Source organism: Barbus barbus, assembly GCF_936440315.1.
Source record: "Barbus barbus genome assembly, chromosome: 23".
Lineage (NCBI taxonomy): Eukaryota > Metazoa > Chordata > Actinopteri > Cypriniformes > Cyprinidae > Barbus > Barbus barbus.
In genome coordinates, this window is record NC_136751.1 from 23,170,295 (window position 1) to 23,183,755 (window position 13,461).

The 13,461-nt window shown below is 37.3% G+C and overlaps 1 protein-coding gene across 2 annotated transcripts in view; it reads right to left on the bottom strand.

Annotated features, from left to right (window-relative positions):
- LOC306842786 (DNA topoisomerase I, mitochondrial-like) overlaps positions 1–13,461 on the bottom strand; it is a 31,395-nt gene that overhangs the window by 2,997 nt on the left and 14,937 nt on the right. For both annotated transcript variants that reach the window (XM_079373851.1, XM_079373850.1), the window contains exons 13-16: positions 9,805–9,948; positions 8,091–8,276; positions 6,477–6,545; positions 2,842–2,956 (exon numbers count right to left, since the gene is read on the bottom strand). In XM_079373851.1, coding sequence (XP_079229977.1) covers positions 2,842–2,956; positions 6,477–6,545; positions 8,091–8,276; positions 9,805–9,948 — 514 coding nt within the window. The remainder of the gene's footprint in view (positions 1–2,841; positions 2,957–6,476; positions 6,546–8,090; positions 8,277–9,804; positions 9,949–13,461) is intronic.

The following is a 13,461-nucleotide window of genomic DNA, read 5'->3' on the forward strand; positions in this document are numbered from 1 at the left end:
TGCAAATAGCGATGGATTCTATTTACACTGTTAAAATAGCAAGATTTCCTGCTATTTATGCTAGGCTATTTATTGCAAATAGTGGCAATTATCTGCACCTCAGTATTGTAGTACATTATAAAACCATACGCAATAATAACGTATTGAGTGTAAATTATAGTTTTAATTATTATAAGACATTATACTATTATATGCACATTCTCCTGGTCGGTCTTTAAGGTCTTCTGACCTGGACCTTCTAACTATTCCTAAAACACGTCTTAAGACAAAAGGTGATTGTGCTTTTTGTGGCTCCAAGGCTCTGGATCTCTCTCCCTCTAAAACTTAGAACAATGGGCTCTGCAGACTCTTTTAAAAGACACCTAAAGACGAACCCCTTTGGACAAGCTTTTAATTAACAGTACAGTTTGGCTGTTATTCAATTTCTGAGATATTCGGTCTCTAATTTGTTTTGTTTTTATGTTTTATTTGATTTTTGATTGAATGTATGTTTGATTTGTTTTACTGATAGTGTTGTAAAGCACTTTGTGACTCCTTGTCTGTGAAAGGTGCTATATAAATACATTTTACTTAATTCAAATTATTAAATGGATGCCACCTTATTGGGACAATAAAGCCCTCCCTACACCTACCCGATACCTTTATTTGAAATTTTTTGATTATTTCCTTCATTTTTATTGAAAATAAATGCCTGTCCGATGTGATATAAGATTTGAAAAACCGTTTGGTAAAAGGCGGGCTCGAACTCAGGTCGCATGAGCCTTACCATCTACACGACTGAAATTGATGCTATATGGGCATCTTTTTGTTGACTAACTCAATCGCATGTTGGTGGGCGGAGTTAGTGTAAATAGCCTTTGCCAACAAGGCGGGCTATTTGCACTTAAATAGACACTCCGTAAATTAGAACTCGTTTTGAACAATTTCTTTGCCATCTGCAGATCGATTTAAATCCTAAATAGGATTTTTGGGAAAAACATCTGGGATTTTTTTTTAGGCCATATCGCCCAGCCCTACAAGCCATTAACTATGACTTTTGCCAAAATAAACTCCTAATTTCCTGCTTATTAATAGTTAGTAAGGTAGTTGTTAAGTTTAGGTATTGGGTAGGATTAGGGATTTACAATAAGGTTGTGTAGAATAAGGCATTAATATGTGCTTAATTAGTACTAATAAATGGCTAATATTCTAGTAATATGCATGGTAATAAGCAACTAGTTAAGAGACCCTAAAGTTTACCCAGTTACCTGCATATTCGCCTGCATAGTTCGAGGTTCATCATAATTCAAATTTTGTATGAAGGAAAAAAAAAGCAAAAACATAATTAAAATGGCTGGAAATTGATAATTACAGGGTCTCAAACAGGTTTCTCTGTAAATTTGTAAATTCCAAGCCAACATGAACACCACTTACACACACACAGAGCACATGGCACCTGATGGGTGAGACCCTGCCACACACTGAGCCGATTTAATTAGAGCTTGTAGCGGGTGCAGAAAACAGATTTCCTCTCAGTGGCGATCCGACACCTCCACCCCAGCATTAACACACACACACACACACACACACACACACACACACACACATCACATGCACACTGCAACACTCGCTCTAGAGATACTCGAATAGTTACACTACTCAACAAACACACAACAGTCTTATTAGCGCAAACACACAGTTCAGTAATTAATGAAAACACCAAAGCTAGCGGCACAAACAAACTAGAATGCGCTTGTCAAACCGTGTCCTAACCAGGCATGATGGGATAAAAGCAATATCTTCCATGTTAATAAGGAAGTTTTTGTTTTAATTCATGACCAATTCAAGCAAAGGGCAACAGTACATTTTGTCAAGACAGTTGTATGTATACACACAAAAAACAATAATTTTTCAATATAGGGTTTTCTCGAAGCAACATAAAAGCTCTTAAAGCACTAACTAGATCCAGATGTTTAAACTGTTCATAGCTACATTCTATTATGGTTTAGGCTCCATAGATCTATGATTTATGACAAAGGAAAAACTCAACTTTGCAATCCAGAAATCATGTTATTATCTGATTAGCTGCTACTTCTGCTTGCGGTGTAAAACGGAAGAACCATTGATGCAATATACACTTGAAGTCTGTGAAAAAGTCCAAAATTTTGCACACAGACCGCCAGCATAGTAATGGATGACAAAAAAAAAAAAAAAAAAATCTAATTATTTGATACATGGTATATTATATAAAACTTGAAACCTTTACAGTTGAACATAACTCTCCACAGCAATAGCACTAGACTTTGCTGAGAAATTTCTATTTTAAACATTACCTTAAGCAGCCCTAAAATATGAGAATTTAAACTAAAATAAAAAGTAGAAATGAAAACAAAAATTGAAACTAAATTGAGAAAAAAAAAAAAAACTGCACAATAAAGTAATAAAAAATGAAAACTATAATAACCCTGAAGGACAATCAGTAAGGCTGCAATGAGCTATGGACTAAAACACTGACATGAAACTGCGGCTAGTCGCTTTTTCTATTCGAAAAGTAGAAACTTTGTCAATTATGTTGCTTGCATAAAGTTTGGACACACTGTCACACTAACAATATCCATATGTTCCTGTGGACTCACAGTTGTCAAAATGTACGTTGTTTTGAACACCTGACAGCAATCCATATTGGCATCATATTCAACCGTTTTAGCAAATGTTCCAACATACATCCATACTGACGGCATGACTGAACATCTGGAAGTTGTACAAGTTTTCTTGATGTTGAATGTTCATTTAAAGTTTGAATGATAGAATGGAGGACAAAAATAGGAGAGAGAAAGTGAGGCAGAAAAACAAGACACTCACTATTGCTGAGCTCCTTCAGCTGTTGCTGCAGGGTTATGGAGGCGTTGTATGTCCTAAAAACCTTTGCAGTCAATCCTGGCATGAGGGAACTCAGGTGTTTATTCAGAATTTGAGTCTGTAAAGGCAAAAACAAGACATTAAAGATAGCATTCAAACACAAACACTGAGAAATCATCGTATTTTATTATCCAGCTTCACTGTACACCACTAGATGGCGCTGTTGCCTTTATGGTCTAGAAATAAATACAGAAAAAGATGTCTAAAAGAGCAATTCTCAATAGGGCAATCTTTTTTTTTTTTTTTCTCTCCAAAAGATATCAGACATTTGTTCCAACTTTAATGGATTTTTGAGTGCAGGAGTATGGGTTGTATGTTCCAGACATAAAGAAAACATCCATTAAATCTGGCTACATCAACAAGATGCGTCTCAAAAAGGGCTCACAGACAAGCTATGCAACCAATAAGTTGTTTGATGTGCATCCACAACACACTCAATCGAAAACTTCATAACTGTAAAACCCCTGCTCACTTTTCCTTTACGACCAAAGTACTAAAAATCCAAATATTTACTTCACAAACTGGTTTTGTGTGACCCAGTGGAATACAAGTACAGTCACGCATCTGCATTCTAATGAAACTAGAAGTGTTTTCTTAAAGATACTAAATGCTAATGACACCAGCTGTGTCCTAGCATGTCAACCACTGCTAATGTTCAGCACACACACTGCCGTCTGATGACACAAGAATGGCAATGACGCATGTTGAACATGTCGGTCTGTTCGACACTTCACCAGGGAATACTGTGACATTTGGGCTAGGACACCCAGTGACTCAAAGGAACAGCAAAGAGTTTTTGTGTGTGTGTGTGTTTTTAACTGAACTATACTTATGGGAACACAACTGCTGCAAAATGCCCGTCAAATGTTAGCTAAACCTGACAAGCTACTTTTGGGGACATCCTCATAAAAATGACTAAATGTCCTTTTTTAGCTCTACTACAGTTGTATTATAGAGATAAGACTATAATTAGTAGACAAGCAGATTAGTTTGCATACAATTATACAGTTGGGCCAAAAAGTATTTAGTCAGCCACCAATTGTGCAAGTTCTCCCACTTAAAAAGATGAGAGAGGCCTGTAATTTTCATCATAGGTACACTTCAACTATGAGAGACACAATGGGGGGAAAGAATCCAGGAAATCACATTGTAGGATTTTTAATGAATTAATTGGTAAATTCCTCGGTAAAATAAGTATTTGGTCACCTACAAACAAGCAAGATTTCTGGCTCTTACAGACCTGTAACTTCTTCTTTAAGAGGCTCCTCTGTCCTCCACTCGTTACCTGTATTAATGGCACCTGTTTGAACTCGTTATCAGTATAAAAGACACCTGTCCACAACCTCAAACAGTCACACTCCAAACTCCACTATGGCCAAGACCAAATAGCTGTCAAAAGGACACCAGAAACAAAATTGTAGACCTGCACCAGGCTGGGAAGACTGAATCTGCAATAGGCAAGCAGCTTGGTGTGAAGAAATCAACTGTGGGAACAATTATTAGAAAATGGAAGACATACAAGACCACTGATAATCTCCCTCGATCTGGGGCTCCACGCAAGATCTCACCCCGTGGGGTCAAAATGATCACAAGAACGGTGAGCAAAAATCCCAGAACCACACGGGGGGGACCTAGTGAATGACCTGCAGAGAGCTGGGACCAAAGTAACAAAGGCTACCATCAGTAACACACTACGCCGCCAGGGACTCAAATCCTGCAGTGCCAGACGTGTCCCCCTGCTTAAGCCAGTACATGTCCGGGCCCGTCTGAAGTTTGCTAGAGAGCATTTGGATGATCCAGAAGAGGATTGGGAGAATGTCATATGGTCAGATGAAACCAAAATAGATCTTTTTGGTAAAAACTCAACTGGTCGTGTTTGGAGGAGAAAGAATGCTGAGTTGCATCCAAAGAACACCATACCTACTGTGAAGCATGGGGGTGGAAACATCATGCTTTGGGGCTGTTTTTCTGCAAAGGGACCAGGACGACTGATCCGTGTATAGGAAAGAATGAATGGGGCCATGTATCGTGAGATTTTGAGAGAAAACCTCCTTCCATCAGCAAGGGCATTGAAAATGAAACGTGGCTGGGTCTTTCAGCATGACAATGATCCCAAACACACCCCCCGGCAACGAAGGAGTGGCTTCGTAAGAAGCATTTCAAGGTCCTGGAGTGGCCTAGCCAGTCTCTAGATCTCAACCCCATAGAAAATCTTTGGAGGGAGTTGAAAGTCCGTGTTGCCCAGCGACAGCCCCAAAACATCACTGCTCTAGAGGAGATCTGCATGGAGGAATGGGCCAAAATACCAGCAACAGTGTGTGAAAACCTTGTGAAGACTTACAGAAAACGTTTGACCTCTGTCATTGCCAACAAAGGGTATATAACAAAGTATTGAGATGAACTTTAGTTATTGACCAAATACTTATTTTCCACCATAATTTGCAAATAAATTCTTTAAAAATCCTACAATGTGATTTCCTGGATTCTTTCCCCCCATTCTGTCTCTCATAGTTGAAGTGTACCTATGATGAAAATTACAGGCCTCTCTCATCTTTTTAAGTGGGAGAACTTGCACAATTGGTGGCTGACTAAATACTTTTTTTTGCCCAACTGTAGTTAGCCTTTTTCATTATTTTTGGCCTTTTTGCCATTGTGTGGATATGAATAAAAAGAGAAGAGACAAAACAGTGGAAACATATTCAAATATGCACACACAAAACAAAACAAAAAATACAGAAATGACAATATGGACTTAACCCTCTAAGAAACAGTCAAATATACACAAAACAAAAAAACAGCAACAAAAAACAAAACAAAATATATATAAAAAAATAAAATATGGCTTACAGCCATCTTTCAATGAACTTTTATGGTATATTTTCTCCCATTTTATTGTATGCGTATCTTACCACAAACTTCTTAGAAAAGTAATAGAACAAATAATAGGCGAGTTAAATACTCCATTCGTATCCTCCTATGCAAGCATTCCTATTTAGATAGCTAGTTAAATGATTGAATCTGACTGCATAATATAAAAAAAACAGCTTGTGTTCTATTGAGGGTTCAGCCAAGTTAAAGGCACTTATTTTTTCCTGAGCATCATATATGCACACACTTAAGCACACAAGCTTAAAAGCACAGCAGCATGTAATAAGATTTGCAGCACTTTGTGGAAGAGGACCAGTATTACTCTCTGCCGCATCCTCCCTTGTACACCCCTTAGCTCGGCCTTTCGCCGAGTCAATCGGAAGAGCCCAAAGTACAGATTAACGTTCCCCCTCCACGATGGCCCACCATTACCAACCTGACCTCACTGAAAGCGCACATTTCTCTCTCCCTCGCTCTCACACACACAAACAGTTTTCCAATTTTCTCTCACAATCCGTCTCTGTGTCCTTCAGAGAGGGCAGAATCTTTCGGCTGCAAAAATTAAGACTGAAATATAAAAAAAACAGGCTGAAAAGGAAAAACTACCATCCTTTAGTGAGAGCTTTTCTGATGCAAGTCTCTCGAGAGTCATATCCCTCAGAATGAAAAATCTATGACTGTCTGCCGCTGTTTCAGAACATTACACTCACATTGAGTCGATCAAAGAGGTCGTCTCCTTCTTGCTTGTTTTCCATGAAAAGCTTGAGGTTTTTGAAAACCTGAAACAGAAAACATATGTTAGCTTGTTTATCATATGCACAGAACAGAGGTTGAGAGGAAAGGAAAGAGAGGGAGAGGCACTCTCAATTATATTTGACATTTCGCAGAAGTCCTGTTTTTCTCCACTCCTACTAAATAAACCAGCTAAAATATGCATGGGACTAATTAATGGTAGCAGATGTGGTGCTTTTAAATCAGTCTCATTTGAATAACAATTTATCCTTGAGCCAAATGCATGAAGAAGAAAGTAAACAGACCGCTCGCCAAGCAATGACAGAATTTATATTTCTGGAACATTTTCCCCCAATTTAACACTCTCGTATGGTACTAATGATTGATTCATATGCTGACCTTCCTGTCTAATAAGCACACAGAGGGGAGATCAACATTAACATGATCATATTCAACACACACCCTAATATGGTCAGATAAAGCAGGTCCAAATGTTTATTTTTCCATTTTTGTAATACAGCTGAACATTGTTAACAATGTTATATTATCAGCATAATAGTTTGAGTAAAAACTTGAACTGGGACATTAAAGTGAATTCTACAATGTCTTAGTATTTGTTTGTTTGACAGCAACACTTGAGTTTGTGTAGAACCAGATGATCGTGTTCTCCAGCATGATTTGAGATGATCTGAAAGAGCATCTTGGGCTTCAATGGAAGTAAATCTGTACAAAGGAGCTACATAATGTCACAACTTTGCTTAATTAGTGAATTAAAAATAGTGCAGGATCTTAAATATTTCTTTCCTTTAAAGCATTCTTAGTTTTTTTATTTTCATTTCTAAAATTAGGCTTTAAATGCCAGATTTCTCATGCTGCCTCAGACGCCTGAACATGTATTTTATTAAAATAACAGAAAAGGAATAACAGCATTCTGACAGTAATGAATCTAAAACCAAAGATCAGCTCCAGATGATGAGGCACGAAGTTCCAAGGATTTAATTGTTATTCATTATGCCTATAACAAGGTGATGAGGAAGTGGGGGTTGGTTTTCACCATACCTGCAATTATATCTGACATTTCCGCAAAGACTGCCTGTCGCCAAATAAACTTGCAAGATATTCAGAAACCAATTAATTTTCATTTGATGAGCTTCTTTCAAATGTTCTCATTTACATTATGAGGCCTATGCAAGCCTAAACAAGTTCCAGCGGCTGAGCACAGCACACATCTCAGTCTTCATCTAGTGTGACCTGCTGCTTGTGAACAGCAAAGAAACAATACTTCTACAGCTATGAGCTGTACTAAAATAACAACAACCCACCTGTTATGACTAAAATTACCATAAACATTCTTTTTTTTCAGCTGGTGCTCTAAAGAGGTAATTGATAAAAGGTCTAGATTTGCATTTTATGTAAGAAAGAACAATTCAAGCACAATTCAGTATGCAAATAAAGGCAAAAAAAGATCAATGGAAGATTGTCAAAATTTAATCTTAAATATAATTAGAAATGTATACAAATCAAAACACAGACCAGACAAAGATATGTAGATGCAAGCAAGCACAATCAGCCTTCTTTTAAAATATCCTTACCCTTTTGATCACTGGGACCTTGTTGTAGTAACGGATGCAATCTTTACCCAGGAAGTCGAACTCTACCACACACTTCTGCCCATCCAGTGTATCGTGTAAAGTGATGTGCTCCACACGTAGTGAGCAACAGCCCACGGTGTCTGCAGTCTCACCCTCTTCCTTTTCATTACCCGCTCTCAGAGCCAGCTGAAGAAGAGTTTAACACAGATATACACCTTCTTCATACAGACATGACACTAAATCTCCAGAACATCTTATAGCGAATGCTTAGCTGTTTGTGAACGTTTGGATATGACAGTGGACTGAAAGCTGCAGCATGCTACTGCTGAATGTAATAAGAACTGACTCATAAAACCTTTCATTCTGGATGTAACCTTTGATCCAGTATCTCTTTAACTTTTTGAAACTGAGGAAAGAAGCTTGCCTTTGAGATATTTCCATTTAACAAAAAAAGTCACATCATAAGTTACACTGTGAGAGTAAAAATAAATAAATAATGCGATTTACAAGAAATGTGCATTATAATTTTTTATTTAAAGTTGCAAATTATGAGAAAGTTGCAACTGACAGATTTGCTAATATGCGAAGTAGGGATGTAACGATGCCCCCCGAGCTGGTTGAAAATCGAAAACAAATATGTGAAGATTTAAAATAAGCTGAGCTGTTAAATGAATCGCGATACGCTATGTAGCATAGTTTCACAAAACTAAAGTCAAACCATTCTGTTTTTGCTTCAAATTTCAAAATTATACAATGCAATTTAGATTAAAAACTGCTCATGCTGCATCTTTGTTTCGATCCTGATTAACATATAGTGGTTGCCTCTCATTTTAAATGGAAATAGCACAGACAAAGCCTTAGTTTGTTTATATTTAGGTTTTTTTTCATTTGATTTGGGGTTTGTTTTAAATTACAATTTAATTTTGTTATTTGACATTTCAAATTCTCAAAGAAATGTTCAGCATTTTGAGAAATAATAAAAGGACACCTTTTCATTTCTAATTGGTCTCAAATCTCATTTTGTAAAAAAAAAAAAAAACGTATCGTGAAACCTGTATTGTGAATCGTATCGTGAGTTGACTGAATCGTTACATCCCTAATAAGAATAAATCGCAAGTATGAGAAAGCTGCAATTGTGACAATATGGTTTCATGAGAAAAGTTAAATCAATTATGAGAAAGTAAAATTGCAGCAAATAAACTTACTGATATTATTGCCTAGCTTCATGATGGTAACTTAAATTAAATTAACCATAACATGAGAAAATGAACTATGAACTTTTGAATTGAAAATTTCCTTATAGTATGAAACATACTGTAACTGTCAAGAACTTAAAACTTCAGTCCAAAACGACCATTAATTGATTTTGCAACTCAACTTCAGGAACCAAAATTCATTAACACAGTCCAAAAAAACCACAGGGGGAAAGATGTGTCAAAATGTATAATATAACCTCCCATGAACACCTGCAGATATTTCTGAGTGGTTGTCACAGTTTAAACAAATGGCCAGGAAATAATGCACCATGCTGTCCTCTATGATATCTCCTCAATCTCTGCTGTTTTTTTTCCTCAACAGACAATTTAATTGACATGAACTGATTAACGGTGCACTCTAACTCTTTGGTCTTTCTAAAATAAAGTCATCATGATTGAAAGCCCACTGATGTAGTGCAAGTACACAAATTATGTTCGTGCAGCTTGTGTGGCCTGACCTTGTCAATAAAGTAGAGGGCTACGGCTCTCTGGCGTGTGCCCATCTGTTTGGACTTGAGGTCCTCCTGGTACTGGGCTCGGATGGCATCCACACATGTCTTCAGTTTACGAGCCACCTCATACTTTTCCCAATCCTTCTCGCCCTACAGGAGACAAAAAAAAAAAAAAGTAAAAAAGAAAAACCAAATGATCTGACAAGGGGCAGCTCACCCTGACACACCATGAGTGATCAGTTTTAAAGTACCATCTTATTCAAAAGGAGCAGATTGAATTATGAGGTTATGTAAAAGATTGTTTCATAAGGGATTTAAAAAAACAGCTTAAAGACTCCACGAGATGGTATGACTAATACAATTTTGTGCAATTTTACAGGAAGTTGGGAACAGAAAATATCAAAAGCTGGGGTCGACAATATAATTGGCCCGGTGGCCCGGACGTACTTTTAAAACCGTCAGGGCCACCAGATCGCTCCAACCACTAGCCCGGTGGGGCCAGTAAAAATAATGCCTCGATTAAAAAAAGTCTAATTTCACATTAATTACCTGTGGTTCTGTGTTTTGATTTCTGTTAAATCGCCTCGGTAACCACCGCTAACACGTTACGTGATCCCGACAGCCTTACAGAGCGGGTTTATGCTCGCTCCGTCTGCATCGCCTTGCTCGTTGCCGCGGTTACGCGCGCAAACTGCACACTGCTGCTCAGCACCTACCTATAGCTACTATTAAGCTAGGCTACATGTTTCTGAACCCCCATCACCCGGCCAAACGCCGGGTAAAAAAGAGAAGGCAAGGAAGAGAAAATCACCAGAGGAATTGAGGGAAAGCGAAAGGGAATACGAAAAGAAAAGGCAGAGAAAGTTTCAGCCCCAGTGGCGAGACCGCTGGAATTGGCTGGGCTTAGGGGTGTGCGATATGACGATTTTTGATCGTGGACGATAAAAATGTCTCCACGATCTGCTTTTGAAGAAATATCGTAGTATCGTGCTACAGCACACATTATGTCAAATACAGTTCTGGCGCCGCGGTCTCTATATACTGTACAACACGACATACAGCAGTAGAGTTACTCTGACAGGACACTGCACTTATTCGTGGTCGCAAAAGTACATTATTTGCACACAAGCCTTGCTGGTTAAATGTTTAATTCGCGCGCTGGTCTGACGTGCGCTCATACACCTGAAGCACGCGCGCTAAAAAGTCTGTCTAACAGCGCCTGATTACTCAACTAAGTTATTTTTTGCGCTAATACTGTCAAAACACACAAGGTTTACATACAGACTCAGTTGGTTATCTCTAAAATGAAAGTAAATAGTTAAGAGAGAAACAGATGCGTGTCTGTATATTAGATGCGTGCAGCTCTTAAAGGGACAGGACACTAAACATGCTGTCGACTGTCATTAAAGGGATAGTTCATCCTAATATTTAATTTCTGTCATTATTTACTCACTCACATGTTGTCCCAAACCACTATTAATTTCTTGTGCTGAACCCAAAAGAAGATATTTTGAAGAATGAGGGTAAACAGTTGCTGGTCTACATTGACTTTGATAGCAGGAAAGAAAAATCCTATGGAAGTCACTGAGGACCAGCAACTGTTTGGTTTTCCACCTTCTTCAAAATAGCATTTATGTTCAGCAGAAGAAAGAAACTCATTCAGGTTTAAAACAACTTTTGAGTAAATGATGGTATAAAAATAAAACATTATGACAGAATTGACAGACAGATGACAGAATATTTATTTTTGGGGGAACTATTCATTTAACGTTAACAAAACAACAAAACACAGAGAAAAATCACTCACTATTCTTGACTGAAAAACTTTAATACAGTTGCTTTAGGAATCAGTCTATGTAGTGTTTTATTTTTATATTTGTTCATTCAATTTCATTGAATGCTCTGCTAAATACACCTATTGTACCTGAAAATAAAGCACCGTTTGTTTTATTTGTATATTATGTGTATTTGTAATTTGTATCTTTGTTCTTATTTTTTAATAAGAAAGATAGAACGATGACAAAGATTTTTATCTTCGCCCACTTTGGCCTAAATATCTGTCATGTCTTTTTTTTGTTTTTTGTTACCTTGAAAGGCTTTGTCTTTCTAGTTTGGCTGTAATGCTCAGACAGCTTGTAAAACCAACATGACAAAGAATCGTGATAAAATCGTGAATCGTGATATTTCTAAAAAAAAAATTGTGATATGATATTTTTCCCATATCGCCCACCCCTAGCTGGGCTACGATCAAGAAAAAAAAAGAGGTTTACTGTGAGCTCTGCAGATCAATGCCCACATATGCAGACAAGTAAGTTAGAGAAAAGTAAATGTGTATGAAACCTATGGTATGAACATAATATAATGAATTGCTGTGTGACTACGGAGAATGAATCCTATGCAATAGGTTTATTTGCACTTGTTTCATGTTTTTGCACAGTTTTGCTGCACTTTGCACTAAACCTACCTTAAAAAAAAAAAAATGTTATTCATATTGTTCAAGCAAACTGTTCTTTTTCGTGATTATTGGGATCAATACCCGACGCGTTGACCTGGGCCAGTGGCAAATTTCCCTTATTGTCTACCCCTGAAAAGGCTTATATATTAGCTAAAAGTACATTTACTAGCATACAGATGACTTCAAAATAACAGACATGAACTAAAAGCCACAAAGGTCATATAATGAGAAGAGTAATAAAAATACAGAAAACCAATATCGTATTTACCTTTACATAAACAAACCTCAGGTTTGTCAGAATCCAGCCAGTAGCACTTAATTTGTACAAATAAAGTTACTTTGTTGTTACAGCATAGTGACCAACATAGTGTAAAGTAATTTAACCTTCACTAATTCAGCACACATAAAGCAGACAAATGAAAGGACTCAGGAAAGAGAAGCAAAAGAGATGAGGTGGTCGGAGACAGTGTTGTGAATCTGTTCTTCTTCAGTTATGATTATTAATTATTGATTATTTCTTGAGAGGTGTCCATCACTCAGTTCAGATGAAAAGGATCGCTTTGCTTCCTAATTTAATTAGCGAGAGGAAGTGAGTGGAACGAAGGTGAAGATGAGGTGCTGAGCTGAAACTAAGTCAGCGTGATTCGGCAGAACGCGAGAATACACGTCTGCTCTGTTTGATTGGCCCGGACTTGGCGCTAAAACACGACATCAAATCACATCTATTATTAACAAGGTGACAGAGACAGACAGTCAGGAGGTGAAGAGGACGTGAAGATAAGTTGGAAATGAAGAATGCGCAGGCAAGAGAGAAGGGAGAGGGCAACAAGTACATTTTAATCAAGTGAATAATAAGGTACTCACTAAAATATTACTCTCACATCACCAGACTTTTGACTAACTGCATGAAGTTGCATTAAGATTGCAGCTTATTCTGGCCAAAAACCTTAAACTTATATATTAAAAAAAAGTTTGTCCGACCAACATATAAAGCAACCAATCATAGTTATTGTTTTTAAGTGTTCTTTTGGAATAGTTTTATCTGAATTTATCAAGGTAGTTTATACGGCAGTAAGTTTTTTCTAGAGCAAATAAAAGGTAGAAAAAAAAAATTAAATATAAACTTAGTTACTAATAATAATAGTTGCCATAATAATACCTTCAAATAATAAATGTTGTTTAAGCGCTTAAAGCTCTGAATTTGTAGC